Here is a 19332-nt window from a genome sequence, read left to right on the forward strand (position 1 = left end):
TATCAACCATTAAGGTCAGTTTTGCTTAAATGCCAAAGGTCTTCTGGTCCCCAGCTTCAGCAACAGATTTTGGAGCTATTATCTGCCACTTGTGTAAAAACATTTTCAGAGCAATCTCGGGGGGGGGGGGGTGTCAAACGCACTCAGGGAGCCAAGTGGCTGCTACGCCAGCATATCTCCAAGATACGCCAGCACAGTGCCCCAGCGCCATGTGCCAGGGCCACGCACCACGTTATTGTCTCACTAGTGTTCTGCTTAATTCAGGTCCTAGCTGCCAGAGAAATATATTTTAACATTTATCATTGCAAGGTATTTTATTTTTAATTTTAATTTATTTTTAGTCATGTCTGCCTTTCTCACTGAGACTCAAGGCAGATTACACATTGTGAGAGTAATACAGTCAGTAAGTATCAAGGACAATTTTATAAACGATGCCATAGGGTAAATAAACACCATTTTACAAAGACATGGCATTAGCAAGAATCCAATACAGAGCTGAAGAAAGGCTGAAACAGAATATAAGCAATCCTAGGACTGACATTAAACAACATGAAGCACAGGCAGCATATACGAGTATATATTCAAAGCAACAGATAATATGTAAGGCAACACAGTGGTGAAGTCTCTGGTCCCTAACTCATTAGTGAATCATCTGAGAGCCCCCTCCCTACAATACCGCTCTCCTATCTGAGTAAAAAGCCTTTTTGAATAATTCGGTTTTGCATCATTTGCGGAAAGCCAGGAGAGTGGGGGCTCTCCCGACCGCCTCAGGCAGGCCACTCCACAGGGTAGGGGCCACCACAGAGAAAAGCCCGTGTAGGGGCTGCTGTTGATTTCGCCCAGTATTTATTTGGTGAACAAAGGGAGCTCTTCCTTTATAGTAGTACGAGTAAAATACTCTGTACCTTTTCCCCTTTATATAAATTTTAAAAATAGGAAAGGAAGTCACTGTGAGGCTCAGCAGTCTGCTGCAAATCTATTATGGATACATGTAAACTAAAGAAACTCCAAGTAGCTTGCAACTTTTTAAATACAGGGAACATAGTAACTTCATATATACTATCCCTAATTTATAATATTACTAAGGGATAACAAAAAGGGAAAGAGGGCAGAATGTATCAATGCTGGCCGTGGGAACTGAGCCGGGTTACCAAGAAACCACAACAAAGAGCAAAGAGACAAGTCTTGTCTTGGAGGAGAGGCGGTATCCTTCTTTCGATTCTCCTGCTACTAGGTTCTGAGATGGGCAAAAGGCCAGATCACAAACATTAACCACAAGTTATAAGCCTTAAATGGGCTTCCTTAGCTCCTGCTGTGTCCAAAACCCAAGAGGTAACAACAACAACAACAACTGCACTTATGTATCACTCTTCTAGGCAAGTAGCGGTGAACAAGGCAGTGTTGTTATTATCCCCACAATACAGCTGGGAAGCTGGGGCTGAGATGAGCGGCTTACCCAAGGCCACCTGCTGAGCTCAGGGCAGGAGTGGGAGCTGAACCAGCAGAGGCCTGGTTTGCAGCCCAACCACAGTTCAGCAACATTTGTGCAAGTGTTATCAAAATGCCAATATTTAGACTGTCTGTCTGTTGCTGTCATGTTGCAGCTGACTTATTTATGGTGACTCCATAGGGTCTTAAATCCCAGAGATGTTCAGAGGGGGTTTGGCACTGCCTGCTTCTGCGTAGCAACCCTCGATTTCCTTGGTGGTCTCCTATCTAAGATACTAAGGGCTGATGGAATCAGGCTAGCCTGGCCTATCCAGGTCAGAGACGGAATAATTAGGGGAAGAAAAAAACGAGACAGGCACTCTCTGTACCGGTGAAGGTTTTCACCCTCAAAAACATATTGGGTGTCAGATGCTGAGGTGAGGAAACACAAAGCCTTCTTTCCCTCCTTTGGATTCTTTTTACCTGTGTGAAGATGAAAAGGTACGTGCAGCATGTATTCTGCGCCAAATGCATGCAGAGTTTGAGAGAAGCGCGCAGGCTGCAGGCAAGTGGAAGAAGAAAAGCAGCTCTACCCCCCCCCCCCCGGCCCCCCTTTCTACTTTATATGAGGAAATGGCAATCCGGCTACTGCTGCTGAGGATCGCCATTTTTAGCGGAGATTTAACACAAGCACGTTAGACTGCATAATCCAACCCACTGAACCCAGCCTCAGAATAAAATTCCTCTTCTGCCCTCCCTGCAACCTACCCCCCCCCCCCCGCTAGTATATTGACAGAGAGGCTGCGGTAGAGAAGGGTGGGTTCTAGAGCGCCCTTCTCTTTATCCAGCCTCTAACTTTATATGGAGAATGCACAGCAGATACGCTGGGGGGTTTATTTGCATTCCTTCCGCTTTTGTTCTGCCACGAAGATGCAAGTCATATAAAGAGAGGCCTGGGCGGCTTGCAAGCTGGGTCTACAAGAGGTATTGTCATCGTTGCGGCTGCCGCAGTTTTCCTCTGCAGAATGGAGCTGCAGTGACATCGCTTGGCCTCAGTTCGCCCCCGCTCTGCAGTTCTCTCCATTATTTATGGCATCTGGGACATTCTTCTCGACTGCTCTGGATTTGGCTGCGTGTCCTCTTGTTTTTCAGCCTTTTAAATTATTTCACTCATAACCATGCAATTCCCCCCCCCCAGCAATATATACAACACAAACGTGTTCTGATCTTGTTTGATGCATGCTGCTAGGTCTATGATGATGTTATAAAGGACAAAAGAACTCACTCCAAAAGCTGAACGTATTTTGCACTTCATTTTTCTTTCAAGTACATGTCTGTTTTATGAAATGTTCCTTAAATTCAGATATTGGGGGGTAGGGGTCCAACTTAAGTGGTAGCTCAGGCAGAAAACATGGGTTATCTGAAAATAAAATATGCACAGCCCTCGGCAGCTGCTCGCCATTTGTCTTCCCCACCCTCCCAGAGCATTCTCAGATCTTTTTTAAATACCAAAGCCTGTTTTGTGACCTACATTGGAATGACACGGGGGGGGGGAAGCGATTCAAAACTGTTTTCGTAGTATTTAAGGCCTACAAAAGAGGGCTGTTTTGCTGGTTTCAACAAAACCACCCCTGTATCTGTACTCCTGTAACCAACAAAATGATATAAAAGATCTCCGCGAAGAACGCCTGGATTATTTTATATATACGGATCAGGTAAATGCAGTACTCTTTCCCCAGAAGCACGCTGCGGTTTGAGCAACTCTCTCTCTATTTTTGTGTGTGGAGTATGCGTGCATTTCTGAGCAGAACGGGGGCGGGGGGGGCCACTCCCATCCCCAAGTGCAAGCCGCATCCTGCCTTGCTTCGGAGTGACAAGAGTCCCGTGGAAGGAACAGGGTTCCGTCTAGCCAGGGAACAGAGACGCGCGGCCTGGGGGGTTTGTAAGCGCCGGTCCGCCCCGGAGGCGAGCGCGGGCTGTCCCGCCCCGGCCCTCCGCCCAGCGCTCGGGCGCCCCACACCAGCCTCGGCCCTCCTGCCCGGCCAGACGCGAGCAGACGACGGGCTCCGTCCCCCCCGCCCCCGGCAGCCCGCCGCCTCGCCGCGGGAAAGGGGCGCCCGGGTCTCGGCCAATCCCCGATTGTGCGCTCACAGACGGACGGGCCGGCCCGCCCAATGGCGACCCAGCAGCCGGCTCATCATCCGAAGCGCCCGCACGGCCGCCCGCCCCGCCCCGCCCCGCCGCGCCCGGGAGATGCGCTATAAAGGCCGCGGGGCGGCCCCTTCCTCGCCCACTCGGTTACTTGCGTCGACTCGTAGCTCGTCGGGAGAAGTAACGCCCGCGCGCTCTCGCCGCCTCGCTCCTGCAGCCCTTCCTGCGCCACAGCATGGTGAGCGCCCGCGAAGCCCGGCGGGGGCGGCCTGGCGGGGGAGGGGGCAGGCGGGGGAGGGGGGCCGGGCGCCCGAATGCCGGGAGGGGAGGGGGGGAGGGGAGGGGAGGGGAGGGGAGGGGGGCGCCACGGGACGCGCTGGGCGGCTGGAGGCGGCGGCGGCGGGGGCGCGCGGGCATCCTGGCGGGGCGCGGGGGGGGGGCCCTGGGCGCAGACCCGGACGGGAGGCAAAGGGGCGCAAGGGCGGGGGCCCGGGCGGGCGGGGTGGGCGAGCGGGGAAGCTTCGGCCGCGCAGGAGTGGCGCCTCGCCCTGCGCCCAGCCGGCGGAGGGGCCCCGACGCGCCTTCCCCGAAGTGGCGCAGCGGACACGGGTGCGGCCGGAGCCCGCTCGGGCGCCCGGAGTGGCGGGGCGAGGCTGAAAGGGGGCCTGAGGCGGGCCGGGCCCTCCCCCGAGGGGCGCGTTCAAAAAGGCGCACGGCCTGCCTGCCCGCCTGCCTTTGGCGCCGCCCGCCCGCCGGCCGTTACGCTTTCCCGCGCAAGAGGCGGGCGGGCTGGGGGGGGGCGCCTCGTGCCTCGCGGAAGGGCCTGGGCGCGCGCGGGCGGGGCGGGGGGGGAGGGAGGGCAGATCCCCGCCTGGCTGGGGGGGGCAGCAGTTGCCGCGGCGGGGTCCTCTCCGGTCCAGACGCGCGAGCGGCCCCCGGGGGAGGCCCTTCCGCGCTTTTGTCCTCGGGGCTCCCGCTCGAAAGGGGGGCGCCTCGCACCGCGTGCGGCTCGTGCACAGACGCGCATTTCTCCCCCTCCTCGGGTGTTCTTTCTTTTTCTTGCATGATCTCTAAACTGAGAACAAGCCGTTGAAAGGGTACAGGCGGAGAACCAGGGCGATCGCGGTGGGACCCAGGCCCTGAAATGTGCCGGGTGGCCCGATGCTCTTTCTCTGTCTCACCCGCCTCCCAGGCCCATGTTAGTCTGCAGTAGCGAAATAGCAGAGTCCAGTAGCCCCTTTAAGGCTAACCCACTTAATTGTAGCATAAGCTTTCGAGAACCACAGCTCTCTTCATCGGATGCATGACAAAGCTTCTTTCAATGAAACATGGTGACAAAAATGTATTAAATAATATAAAAATATCCCCCCATTATTTCCCCGGTGATATCATTCATTCCATCACCTTGAGGACCATGGTGATAAGTCCATTTCAGTAGCCTTTACTGCCCAGTACAATGAGCAGAAAGGCCTTTACCAGTCCCTGCAGCTTGCTGCAAATGTGGCTCAAGCAGATGGCTGAAATAAGGGACTAGGACAAGCCAGCCCTTGAAAGAAGCTTAACTCTTACGTCTTGATTCTTAGTTCATTCCTTACAGGGCTTTAAGTTGCTTAGCTTAGATCAGTTAATGTCCGGAAGGCTCAGTTGCTTCTGACATCTAGTGACATCTGCTTGTGTGTTGTGTGTGTGTGTTTTTCTGCAGGGGAGGGGAGAGATTCTTATCCAAGACTCAGGAATGTGTTGCAGCAGGTGGTGCCCTGCTGAATGGGTGGGGTGGGCGTGTAAGGAACACCCGTGGATTGGAGTGATGAGAAAGAGAAGACATGAATCGGTATCTAGGCTTGAGATAATCCTAGCAACAGGCTGCGAGCAGATGTCCTCTGCACGGAACGGAAGGGAAACCATTTTCTTAGGCGCCCTTTTTCCCCCCTCCTGCTTTGCAGACATGAGAGGCTGGCCGCATGGGCTTTGCCTTCTCAGTCAGCTGACAGGTTGGAAGTGGTGTGACTGCGGGTAAGCCACTCAGAGCGCTGGCTGCACAGAGCACAGTTGCCGTTTTGTACTGAATAGCTTATTCACCATGTTTTTATAGACCACGGAATTCTCCTCTGTTGACTAATTCTTCCTGTTGTTGGAACTTCATTATGCTGGCAAATGGAAGCCAGCCTTTAAAAATGTGTGTTCTCGTCCAGCCCCGAAGGCCATGAATGAAATGAACTGACTCCCGGGTGATAGAAATGGGGGTGCAATATTCTATGAACCTTTCAAATCCTCCACTGCCCTTTGGCCCACTTCTGGAACATTATGCTTCCTAAATGTGTGGTTGAACCCTTTGTATGAAGTAGGGAAGTTCACAAGTGATGCCGCTGCTGGCTAGTTCACTGCTGTTGCTGCATTACTGGACACAGCCTGAAAAATGAGGGACAGAGAGAAGTTAGTAGGACTTGTATGATGGCAGTAGAACTTGTTGTTCAAAGATAATGGTCGAAGTTATTTTGCTGAGATGGAAATCGTAGAGGAGCAGAATCCCAGTCTTGGTTTGGTAATAGGAGAGGAGCATAGCGCTTAACATACATAGGTGTGGGGGGGAGGGGATGCCTGCAGTTTTGTTTGATCTGTATTGGAAGTTTTCATGTTGGGGTTGCAACCCAAGGAGATACCAGAGATAACAAATTGGAGTAATCTTGAGTGAGCAGGCAAGGGATATCGTTCTTCTTCCCCTTTGTATGATTCAGACCCAACTGGAAACTCCCTGCAGCGTTTTTTTTTTCTTCCATTCTGTAGAAGGAAAACAAATTACAATGGCAGATATCTTAACAGGACAAAGCTGCTAAGTTTTGTTTCTCTTTCCTTGCTGCAGCGTGAGTGCATCTCCATCCACGTCGGCCAGGCCGGTGTCCAGATCGGCAATGCCTGCTGGGAGCTCTACTGCCTTGAACACGGCATTCAGCCCGACGGGCAGATGCCCAGCGACAAGACCATCGGGGGAGGGGACGACTCCTTCAACACGTTCTTCAGCGAGACGGGCGCTGGCAAGCATGTCCCCAGGGCCGTCTTTGTGGACTTGGAGCCAACAGTCATTGGTGAGTCTCAACATCATTTTGAGGAACAGAAACTTGCCCCCTCCCCCAAAATTAATGACCACCAAACATTAGAGAATTTTTGAACGATTCTTCAGCTTTAAATCCTTTAAAATATGCTCTAAATAAACCTTTAAGTTTGCAACAACAACAACAAAAATTCTCCTGTGTAAGTATTTTAGCTTTTTGCTTTTCATAAGCTTTTTAAAGAAAAATTGATAGATAAAGCCCAGAAGTGGACATTCCAGAAACAAGGTGCATTGATATTACAAAAACTCCTTTCTCTTTTTGTCCCTGCACAGATGAAGTGCGCACGGGGACCTACCGCCAGCTCTTCCACCCGGAGCAGCTCATCACGGGCAAGGAAGATGCTGCCAACAACTATGCCCGGGGCCATTACACCATCGGCAAGGAGATCATTGACTTGGTTCTGGACAGGATCCGGAAGCTGGTGAGTAATAAGCTGTTCGTCTTAAATAAGGGGGTGGAAGGACTTTTCTAGTTTAAAGACGAGTGAGGAAGAAGGAAGGAGTGGTATCGAAACAAGCGATGGGGAAGTTTCACATAAATGGGAAGTGAAATACAAATCGATTGGAGGTACACTGGTAAAATTCTAGGATCCTTTCACATGATGACTTACGTGCTTGAGTCATCCTCTTCTTTAAAAGGCTCTGTCTAAATACTGTCATGCGGCAACAGGTTCTAACAGATTCCTTGTGGGCTTATTCTTGCTGTGTCCTTACATGTACCCTATTAGTTTCCTGCATAATACGGAGATACTTCACATTGCTTGTCAGAAATTAAAGCCTGCATAGAGTATTTCTTTAAAATACAGACATGAATGTATGAGTTGGCCCAGTTCTAGGCCTCATCACCAGAAGGGTTAAATCACTGTAGAGGTCCTGTAGCATGTAGCTTGGGCCTAGATGTGTGAAGAAAAGCCCGAATGATGACGAGGAGCTACGCATTCATAGTAGTACTGAAGTGTGCCAGCACTAGTGTTACACCCAGTAAAAGCTATCCTTTCCACCTAGCTGAAATCAGTAGGGTAGTGCTTTTCCTTCTTGGTGGACTGGTCTGCTGTGTCTGGTGATCCAGAAACATATTCTGCTTGAAGAACCAAGTCTAGACAGAGAGACTTCATAAATCATTCCAGTCACCGATTGTCAGGACAAGTTCCATCAGGCTCAACGGCTAAAGGGCCTCAGGTGTGTAGCCATGTGAGTCTGTAGAACATAATTTGAGTCCCAGTAGCATCTTCTCACCTTGATCTATATTTCTTCGCTCTAATCGAGCTGATTAATTGTTGCATTGTTCTTCTACATCTCCCTTTGACACCGTTTCCACCTTCTATTCTATCCTTCCACCTTCCACGAATGGATAGATTTCCATTCGTTCTTGTATCTGAAAAAGCACGCTTTGACTCCCAAAATGGCTTTTTCATGAACTGATTGTTCCCTTCAGATAATGGACAACAGCCTTCCTACAACTCTGACCTTTGCCAAAGTTCCCCATTTGTGGGTTAAGGTTATCATCTCAGATCAGAACAACGCTGTAAAGATGGGTTTCCATGGTGCTGGGGAGGGAAGCCAAGAATAAAAGAACACAAAACAGCATGAAGCACTTTGAGAAATGGTTTCAGAAATTAGCTCATGGGATGCATGCAGTTGAAGGAGGAAAGGAGAAGAAATGAAGGCAGCACAACTGGCAGAAATGGGAAATACCTGCATGAGATGAGGGCTACTAAAATCCAATTTAACTGTTGACTATCTGTCACTTCAACAGGCTGACCAATGCACAGGTCTCCAGGGCTTCCTGGTCTTCCACAGCTTTGGGGGCGGCACCGGCTCTGGTTTCACTTCCTTGCTGATGGAGCGTCTGTCGGTTGACTATGGCAAGAAGTCCAAGCTGGAGTTCTCCATCTACCCAGCTCCTCAGGTCTCCACCGCTGTCGTTGAGCCCTACAACTCCATCCTGACCACCCACACGACCTTGGAGCATTCGGACTGTGCCTTCATGGTGGACAACGAGGCCATCTATGACATCTGCCGCAGGAACCTGGACATCGAACGCCCCACCTACACCAACCTCAACCGCCTCATTAGCCAAATCGTGTCCTCCATCACCGCCTCCCTGCGATTTGATGGTGCCCTGAATGTAGACCTGACTGAATTCCAGACAAATTTGGTGCCCTATCCCCGCATCCATTTCCCTCTGGCCACCTATGCCCCGGTCATCTCTGCTGAGAAAGCTTACCACGAACAGCTCTCTGTAGCAGAGATCACCAACGCTTGCTTCGAGCCGGCCAACCAGATGGTGAAATGCGACCCTCGCCACGGTAAATACATGGCCTGCTGCCTGTTGTACCGAGGTGACGTTGTTCCCAAAGATGTCAATGCTGCTATTGCCACCATCAAGACCAAACGTAGCATCCAGTTTGTGGACTGGTGCCCCACGGGTTTCAAGGTTGGTATCAACTACCAGCCCCCCACTGTGGTCCCTGGGGGAGACCTGGCCAAAGTGCAGCGTGCCGTGTGCATGCTGAGCAACACCACGGCCATTGCCGAGGCCTGGGCTCGCCTGGACCACAAGTTTGACCTGATGTATGCCAAGCGTGCCTTTGTCCACTGGTACGTAGGGGAGGGGATGGAGGAAGGAGAGTTCTCGGAGGCTCGGGAGGACATGGCTGCCCTCGAGAAGGATTACGAGGAGGTTGGAGTGGATTCTGTTGAAGGAGAAGGAGAGGAAGAAGGAGAAGAATATTAAATCTTCTGTTCTATGTCCCTCTGCTGCATGGCTCATCTCCATGATTTTCTCAGCTTGACACACTTGGCTTGTTTGTTAACTGAGGTGGTGTTCCTATGAAAGAGTGCAGCAGCCTTCGCTAGGATATCTTGCCATTCTGCTATGTGATCATGTCAATTTTCCATGTCTTTGTAAACGTATCATCATGTCTGTGAAATAAATGGCTTTAAAAACACTTGTGTGGTGCTGTCTAACATCCAGACTCACTATTCCAGCGGAATAGGCTTGGGCCAAGGGCTCTGTGAATGTCAAGTTCTTTGCAAATGGTGGTCACGTCATCCTTCAGTCACATGAGACTGGCCACTTAGTAAACATGCTAATTAAGATTTCCTTATGTTAAGAGTTCCTTTTGGACTGAACTTTTTTTAAAATAACTGTTCTTATATACCCCTCTTCTGGAGAAATTAGTGCCCCAGTCAGTGGCACCCACAATAAAGCTGGGGCTCAGGGAAGTGGCTTACTCAATACCACCTACTGAGCTTGTGGCAGTAGTGGGATTCAAACCTGCAGAGTACTGGGTTGGAATCTGACCACTGCCTCAGCAGCGCCTGATAATAGAAATGGTTTGGTGCCGTGCTTTCCAAAACTACTCTCATAACACCTTGCACAATTACCTTGCCTGCCGTTTAGCATACTCTTGTTTCTCATGCGTTATCTTGAAAGGCAGGTTCATATTTATCCCTAGGGAGTGCAGCTTGCCTGTGCGCTTTAAGGCCACCTATTAAGCTGATAGCAGAAGTAAGGTTTGATTTGGAACTTGCTGAGCCGCTGCCCTATATTGAAGCCACGTGATCCAAGCTTCTCTCCAAAACTAAAAGCAGCTCATTTTTAGAGTTGCGATTTGATACTACTTGTGAGTAAAGTTCAACAAGCCTTTTGGAACAGTCTACGTTTGGCAGAATTATAATTTCCTCCTCCCCCAAACATTTAAATGCCATAGTTTGGACCTGATCCCCTCAGAAAGTGGGAGGAAGCAAGCTTCATGGGTTTCACTAGTATCTGATGAAGGAAGCATGACTTCAAAGCTTGGACCATGGAATACTGGTTAATCTTGAGGGCGCTACTGGGTTCAGATTGTGCTCCCATGTCACAATGTTGGTGACATTTTAGGCACTAAAGTAATGGCAGTTTCTCCTGGGTAAACCCATTTTAGGAATGGGCTCCTGAACCTAACAAGGGCTTTTCCCACTGGTGTGTTTCACTTCCTTACAGTCATGTTTTGGGGAGTATCTGTATGACGTCCTTTTCTGTGGTTTCCCCAGGTTTGCTGCCATGTTTCTAAGACCTGGCTTGTTACAACCTTAGGGCACGTGATAACATTTTTGCACATTCTGTCCATCTCAGTCCCACTTCTCCCAGCTTTCTCCCCATGACCACCATTTTCCCTATACACACCAGGGCTTGGATTTTTTTAAATTGTGATGACATCACTCCAGCACAGTAATGTAACAATTGATAGTAACAATGTACTAGTTGGTTGTTGTGGGTTTTCCGGGCTGTATTGCCGTGGTCCAAGACCACGGCAATACAGCCCGGAAAACCCACAACAACCATCGTTCTCCGGCCGTGAAAGCCTTCGACAATACAATGTACTAGTTGCTAACTTGCATCCCAAAAAAGAGAGACTTTAAAGTTAGGAAAGGTGCAAATTGCACCTGGGAACCAGCACATTGTTGCAATGGATTGCTACAGCATTGTAATACTCTAGCAAATCCCTGAGTTTTTTTAAGAAGCTCTCTAAGAGTGTGGGCGGCGGGGAGGGGGCGACCAGTGGGTGCAGGGGCCCGAGGCCGAGAAAGTGGGAAATTATGATACTCAGTTGCCCCTTGGTATGCGTCTGCATTTGCCACCGCTGCAAACAGAAGCAGCTAATATTACAACTTTACAGAAACAACGTGAATTAATGCATGAAGAAGAATGTAAAGTCTTGTGTGCAGCCACTCCAAGAATCTTGATCAGCTGTTTAAAAGTCCCTGCTTGAACTTCCCCAGGCAATTTCTCAAGAAAGGAGTCATCTCAGGGAAGGTCTTGCTTCTCGCCATTATTTTTCCAGAAGGTAGAAGAGCTTCCAGATTTGTGAAGCTGGGGATGGCTAGAGCTACGCAGCCAGATAAGCCCTTCACTTATCCGTGTCCCAGCTGATTTACAGCTTCAAAAGTCCAAAACCAACACTTGGCATTGGGCCTAGGGTTTAACTGGGACAAGGCTGATTGTATTGTGCCCTGAACAAACTAGCTTTCATAGTTGGGGGCCAGTTGCACATGTAGTACTCGTTCTCAAACTGCTGACTTCTACAAGTTTTGCCAGCGCTGCTAATGAATTCTGAAATGATAATTATAAGTAAATTGCTTAAGGGTCTTTCTGGATTTGGTTAAGTAGGTGGCCCTTAATGAAATATGATAATTTCTACAGCTTCAAAGAGGAAAGTTTTTTCTCCGTAACCATCTCGTCCAAAACTGAAATGGCCATTTGAGGAATCTGATTGTGCTTGAACACACTGTCAAAACATGTCTGAATGGAAATGCTAAAAATGACAGGTATATCTGCATTTTAAAAAATATTTTTAAAAAAACAAGTAGAAAGAATTGAGAGATGCCTCAAGGTCACCTCCCCCCATGTGTTAGCCACAACACACATTTGATTGACACAAAGAAAAGTACACTTGGGGAAATATTCAGCATTTGGAGGTGGCCATTCTTCTATAACCGTGGTTCAAAAGACTTTAAAAAGCACTGCAGTAATATAATCCATGTATTAATTTCTTGGATTTGTGGGTGTGTGCTTTTTGTATTTTTTTAAAAGGAGAGGGTTTTTTTTAAAAAAGGAAAATTAAAGCTGCGCTCGAAAAAACCAAGAATCAAATACACCATATTGCTTTATCATCTTCCCGCCCCCCACCCCTGAACCCCATGTCAAGCGTTTTAGGTATTTTGCCGGGGAAAAGCTGCTGGCTGTATTTTGCAGGCAGTGGAGTGATGGCCGATGCAGAAGGTGACACAGTGGATTGGAGCAAGCGTTAAGACTGGCTTGTTTTCAGTGTGTCCATGCAGTAATCTTTCAACAGCACAGCTTTAGCATGTTCACACATGACAATACATTGAGTGTGCCATGAGGTAAGCTTGGTCCATAACATGGTAATGGGTGGTCAGATGGATGGCCTGCTGGAAGCAGTGAAAAGTTTGTAGACGTTTCAGTAGGATGTGTGCACCTTTCAGGGCCATTCTAAACAGAGTATGGTACGCCCTTCTAAGTCGGCTGAAGTCAATGGGGATTAGAAGGATATGATCCAGAGGAGTGAGCCGTGTTAGTCTGTAGTAGCAAAATCAAAAGAGTCCAGTAGCACCTTTAAGGCTAACCAACTTTATTGAGACATAAGCTTTCGAGAATCACAGTTCTCTTCGTCAGATGCATGGAGGGCAAGAAGAAACTAGTCAGATACAGAGGAGGAGAGGGGAGGGAGGAGTAGATGCAAACAGCTACCATATCAGAAGCAGCTGTTTGCATCTATTCCTCCCTCCCCTCCCCTCCTCTATATCTGACCAGTTTCTTCTTGCCCTCCATGCATCTGACGAAGAGAACTGTGATTCTCGAAAGCTTATGTCTCAATAAAGTTGGTTAGCCTTAAAGGTGCTACTGGACTCTTTTGATTTTGCTACTACAGACTAACATGGCTCACTCCTCTGGATCATATCCTTCTAATCCCCATTGACTTCAGCCGACTTAGAAGGGCGTACCATACTCTGTTTAGAATGGCCCTGAAAGGTGCACACATCCTACTGAAACGTCTACAAACTTTTCACTGCTTCCAGCAGGCCATCCATCTGACCACCCATTACCATGTTATGGACCAAGCTTACCTTATGGCACACCCAATGTATTGTCATGTGTGAACATGCTAAAGCTGTGCTGTTGAAAGATTACTGCATGGACACACTGAAAACAAGCCAGTCTTAACGCTTGCTCCAATCCACTGTGTCACCTTCTGCATCGGCCATGGAGGGCAAGAAGAAACTGGTCAGATACAGAGGAGGAGAGGGGAGGGAGGAGTAGATGCAAACAGCTACCATATCAGAAGCAGCTGTTTGCATCTATTCCTCCCTCCCCTCCCCTCCTCTATATCTGACCAGTTTCTTCTTGCCCTCCATGCATCTGACGAAGAGAACTGTGATTCTCGAAAGCTTCTGCGACAATAAAGTTGGTTAGTCTTAAAGGTGCTACTGGACTCTTTTTGATTTATAAGAATATGATTCTGCTTGGAATGGCAGTGTTTATGTTTGAGTGGAACATATGGAGCTGGGGGGAAAAGAGGAATGAATTGAATGAAGGACTTAAAAACCAGTCTTCGGAGAGAGGTGTGGAATTTAACAAGAAAAGCATCTTGGAGATTCTGCTGGGATGAGTGAATGGAGAAATGTAAAGACTCCTAACCTGTTTGCACCGGAAAACACTCTTTACTGAATGCTACTTAGCTTGACAACCAGGGAGGGTGCATGAGTGTGTCTTGTGCTAACAAAAGCACTATCTGGTCCTTACTGGCATTATACTTGGACCAGCTTGTGCAGCTGGGGAGCCAAAGGCAACTGGTCAGCTGTGGGTCCAAGAGCCTCAAGGAACACCAGTTTGTGTTGCCTGCAAAAAGAGAGAGGGAGAGAGGGAGGGTCAACAACCTGGTGGGCCACAACAGATGCCTTGCAGGTGTCTTCAAGTGGGTGGGTCATAAATGGTGCAAGCCTCGGCTAAGGTGGTATTACAGCAAGTGAGTTAAAGCCAGTGGTGAGCTTCTAAAAGAAAAGATGCCTCAGATTCGTCTGGAAGTTGTGCTCTTTGCTTCTGCAATTTGTCCCTTCTGCACTTGTGAAAGTTAGCTGCAGTTACTGGTAAAGGCAGGGCTTTTTTCCAGCTGGAACGCGGTGGAACGGAGTTCCGGCACCTCTTGAAAATGGTCACATGGCCGGTGACCCCGCCCCCTGATCTCCAGACAGAAGGGAACTGAGATTTTTGCTGAGGGCAATTCAAACTTTAAAAAACTCGCCCCTTGTTCCAGCTGACCCAAAGTGATGTCATTGCGCGGTCCCAGAAGTGTGCGTGCACCTTGCATGTGTGCACATGGTACCAGGGGCACCACCTCCCACCAGGAGTTGCCCCCTGTGCTGGCAACCCACTGAGTTCCAACACCTCTTTTCCCAGAAGAAAAGCCCTGGGTAAAGGGAAATGCATCTTGCGTACGCTCAGAAGTGCTCTCGTTATTGTATGTGTTTTTGGGCTTTGGTATTCAAAACAAGGTCCTGAAGTGGGGCTTTCACTCAAATCTAGCCCCTATTAAAGCACTGGAAACTGGAGGACTCTTGAAAGATAAACATTCTCAAAGAGACTAGTAGCAATTTAAGGATAATAGTAACAATAACATTCAGTTTATATACCACCCTTCAGGACAACTTAATGCCACACACAGCAGTTTACAAAAGTGTGTTATTATTATCCTCACAACAGTCACCCTGTGAGGTGGGTGGGGCTGAGAGAGCTCTGAGAGAGCTGTGACTGACCCAAGGTCACCCAGCTGGCTTCAAGTGGAGGAGTGGGGAATCAAACCCAGCTCTCCAGATTAGAGTCCTGCCGCTCTTAACCACTACACCAAACTGGACTAAATAAGATGCTGCTAGACTCTTGTTTATCAGAGAAATAACCACCCTCTAATATACAAACAAGAACTTTTTTTTTTTGCTAATTCTTGCAGGTCCTCTAGATGGCACTACATACATATTGTTATTGTGTGTGGGGTGGGGGCGGGGGCGGCATGGAAGTCTGTTTCATGAAGCTTGACCAAAAAATGTGTCCCCATGAGCTGCAGTCCTCAGAAGACCAGGGAAACAGGGGCTGCTTCCACACACGTTGGATAATCCACTTTCAATACTCTTTAGTGAATATTTGAAACTGCTTTTCCATGTGTGGAACAAAAAATCCACTTCCAAAGGATTGCTAAAGTGCATTGAAAGTGCATTATTCAACGTGTGTGGAAATGGCCAGAGTGCTCTTGGGCGAGTTTCTGAGCAGCTATCCCCCTACCACGTAATAAAAACACACAATGCCATTTGTGGGTGTAACATAGACACTTATTAACATTTGAAACAATGGTTGGTTCCAGCCATTCTTGTGCCATGGGCTGGAATTTTATGCATTCACTATATATATATATATATATTTTTAACCTGCCCTCCCCGCAAGCGGGCTCAGGGCGAGGTACAACATTGATTAAAATACAACTTAAAATCAGGTTATAAACACAGATAAAATACTGTGCCCTTTTGGGGGCAACCAGTCATACCTCTCCATACCCCTTGTAGAGGAAGATCGGTGGAAGGCTCGGCAATGATGGGTTAAAATTAGCCTCCACCATATGCCTGGCGGAACATCTCTGTCTTACAGGCCCGTCTAAACGGTACAAGATCCTGGTGGGCCCGAGTGTCCTCAGACAGAGAGTTCTACCAGGTTGGGGCCAGGACCAAAAAGGCCCTGGCCCTGGTAGAGGCCAGCCGAGCCTCCCTGGGGCCAGGGTCCACCAGTAGGTGTTTTCCAGTTGAACGAAGTGCTCTCTGGGGCACATATAGCGGCTTGACTAATGTGGTTATTTATGATGTCTACGCACATGGCAGTAAGCTATGCCATATTTCCATGGATTTGCCAGTGATGGGCTAATACCCCTGTCTGAACCTGCTCCTTCACTGAGACCACCTTCTAAAGTTCTCTGGGTGGCCCTGACTTTGGGAACTGCATGGGTGACAGCCAGGGGAAACGTCTTTCATTCATTTAAAACATTTATATATCGCATTTGCACCAAAATCGGGTATCGAGGGCAGTGAACATCAGGCATCAAAACTGTACTGACTCATACTGTGCAATCTTCCTTGAGCCTCAGTGGGAAAGGCAAACTATAAAAAATGTAAATAAATAAATAAAATTTTGAAAAATTAAAATAACATTTAAAATGTGTGTGTGTGTGTAATACGATAGGAACGTACAAACAAACAACCAGGAGGCGCGCCAATAAGAGTTTACTGAGGGTATGCCAAATTAAACAAAAAGCTCCTTAACCTTTTGGCAGAAGACTACGACCGAGGTGGTGGAGAGTGCCCTCATCTATGACTTATGGTGACCCCTGGTGGGGTTTTCATGGCAAGAGACTAACAGAGGAGAGAGACAGGTGAATCTCCCTGGGGAGGGACTTCCAAAGCTTTGGCACCACAACCGAGAAGGCCTTTTCCTGCCACCTGTCTAGCCTCAGGTGGTGGGTGCACCTGAAGCAAGACCTCCCAAGATGACCAGAGTTGACAGGTAGGTTCATATAAGAGATGGCAGACCATAAGGTATGCAGGTATATTGTTTTACAGGTTAATATCAGCACTTAGAATCAGGCCTGGAAGAAAATTGGGAGTCAGTGTATACGAAAAATTCTTTTCTGTATAAGTTCTATATACTTTGTTATTGTCAGACATTTACAGTGCAATTCTAAGCAGAGTTATAGCCATCTAACAGGGCTGCCTGTTCATGAGTTGCTGTAGCATAGTGCTTAAGTGGTTGGGTTGCATATCAGCACTCTGATGGTTTGAATTCCCCTACTGCCATGAGTTCCGCAGGTAGCCTTGGGCAAGTAATTCCTCTCAGGCCAGCTCTCCATCTGTATTAGCAATGACTGTTCACAGCTCTGAGTGAGCCACTAATCTGCCGAGAAGGACAGTATATAAGCACGGTTGTTGTTGTTACCATTATTAAAATAAGGAGGTGATCGGGCCAGCCCTGATCAATGAGCTTAGCAGGGTATAACTCTCCATAGGATTTCACTTTTGGGCTTGGATCCCTCCTAAAATCTCCACAGACTGAAGAGTTAATATTTGATGATCTCTCACTCCCCGCAGCGGAATTCTGACTATTCCCCCCCCTCCCCACAAACACCATTTTGAAGGTTTCCTCGCTGTCGTGGGCGAGGAAGAGGAAGAGAGGAAAATCCTTGCATCTGTGGAAATGTTACATAGGATCAAAGCCCAAATGAAGACAATATTCTGCCAAGCTTTTACTTAAGGCTTTTACTATTTTATTATTTTTGTTGTTCTGCTTTTTCTGTTCATTGCATTTAATTGGCTTCGTACCCATGGTAAATGGTCTCAGATATTCTTTGTGGGAAAGTGGGAGAAAAGTATGTCAACAGTGAAATCCCAAGAACATTTTCCTGGGAGTAAGCTCCATTGAAAAGACTTGAGTAGGATTGTGAGTAGACCTACGTAGGATTGCTCTGTTACTCTACAAATCACTTACTTCACCCCATGGCCAAGCATTTAGAGACAATCGGCTTTCAGTGTGGTTCATTTCACCACACGGTGGCTCTATCAGCCCACGTTGCAGCTGGTTGCTGGAACTGGTCATGTTCCTGGGTTGCATTACGAGCTGTACTTTCATAGTGACACACAGCAACGCTCGCTCATGCTTCTAGGGTGGGTAAAACAAGAAGCTGTTTACTTTCAACATTATTTTCGCTGCTGAGTCAAATATCCCTTGCTCGACTTGGAGTTCTATTTACTCCAGGGCTGAAGCCTGCTAGAACATTTGGGATGACTGGAAAATAAAAAAATTTTTCTGGACAATACCAGATCTTAAAAACTAAAAATTGTGATTGATTGATGGACTGATTTGCTGTTTCACTCTAAATTTATCCCACCCATGTATGCAAATCTATATCGACACCTTGTAATCAAACTTTTCTCTCTGCTGTGCCCATCTGCTAGAGAGCCAGTTTGGTGTAGTGGTTAAAAGCGTGGGATTCTAATCTGGAGAGCCGGGTTTGATTCCCCACTCCTCCACTTGAAGCCAGCTGGGGGACCCTGGGTCAGTCACAGCTCTCTCAGCCTTACCCATCTCACAGGGTGTTTTGTTGTGGGGATAATAATGGCATACTTTGTAAACCGCTCTGGGTGTTAAGTAATCCTGAAGGGCGGTATATAAATCAAATGTTGTTATTATTATTATTATTATTTATTAGATTGTGAGGTTAAAAAATCTTTCAGAGAGTGCCTTTGGCTAGTCGATCATAGTCTATCTCAGTTGATCTCTCATGTTTTCTGCACACCAACTGCTTTGGTAATTTGATCCTTTGGCTGTAGAGAACTCTTCAGAGAAGTTGTTCAGTACGCTCGTTCTTTTTAACCAGCCTCAAATTTTATTTCCATGTTTTAAAGTTCTTGCAGAAGAGAAATGAAATGTGACCTTGATTTGTAGAGTTATAAAGGAGAAGCAGAGTAGCACCTTGATTACAGTGAACTTGGTCTGGAGTAACTCTGCATAGGATTGCGTTGCTAGAAGTTCTGATGAATAAATCATAGCTAGCAAAACATGGGATTAATACAGAGGATAAGTAGATTGCCATAAGGACATTTGCCTCAAGCAGCAGGTTTGCATACCTGTGGCAGAAACCAGGAGGAAACTCGGAGAAGGACATTTGTGCAATAAGTGTTTCAATGTCCCAAATGCATTATGGTGCAAGGAATTGGTTTCTTCACTCTGGCATGGAGTGGGCAAGCCTTCATAATATACCCATTGAACAGGCATATTGCATGTTCTTGAGCAAAAGGAGAACAACACATGTCACAGAGGTAGCACAGGTGTCACAGCCTGTAGTTAAGATGAAAAGGAGTAGTGGTAGAAATGTGGGCCTCTGCTTCATGTGACATGATTTGCCCCAGATATCTGCTAGGGTTTTCGCAGATAAACCAGGCTTCCGTCTTTCTGGCATTTGTAGTGTGGAATTCTTTTCCTGAGGGAAGCCACCTCCCTGAGGGTCCTTTGCAGCCAGACCAGATTGAGAGTTCTTGGAGGGAGGGGT

At 47.8% G+C, this 19332-nt stretch overlaps 1 protein-coding gene across 1 annotated transcript; it reads left to right on the plus strand.

Moving 5' to 3' along the window:
• Positions 1-3700: 3700 nt before the first annotated feature.
• On the plus strand, positions 3701-9639 carry LOC129346531 (tubulin alpha-1B chain). The gene is made up of 4 exons (XM_055003873.1): positions 3701-3817; positions 6440-6662; positions 6962-7110; positions 8445-9639. The coding sequence occupies exons 1-4, from the start codon at positions 3815-3817 to the stop codon at positions 9423-9425; spliced, it is 1356 nt and encodes a 451-aa protein (XP_054859848.1). The 5' UTR covers positions 3701-3814; the 3' UTR covers positions 9426-9639.
• Positions 9640-19332: the final 9693 nt, after the last annotated feature.

This window comes from Eublepharis macularius, chromosome 19 (assembly GCF_028583425.1).
Source record: "Eublepharis macularius isolate TG4126 chromosome 19, MPM_Emac_v1.0, whole genome shotgun sequence".
NCBI lineage: Eukaryota > Metazoa > Chordata > Lepidosauria > Squamata > Eublepharidae > Eublepharis > Eublepharis macularius.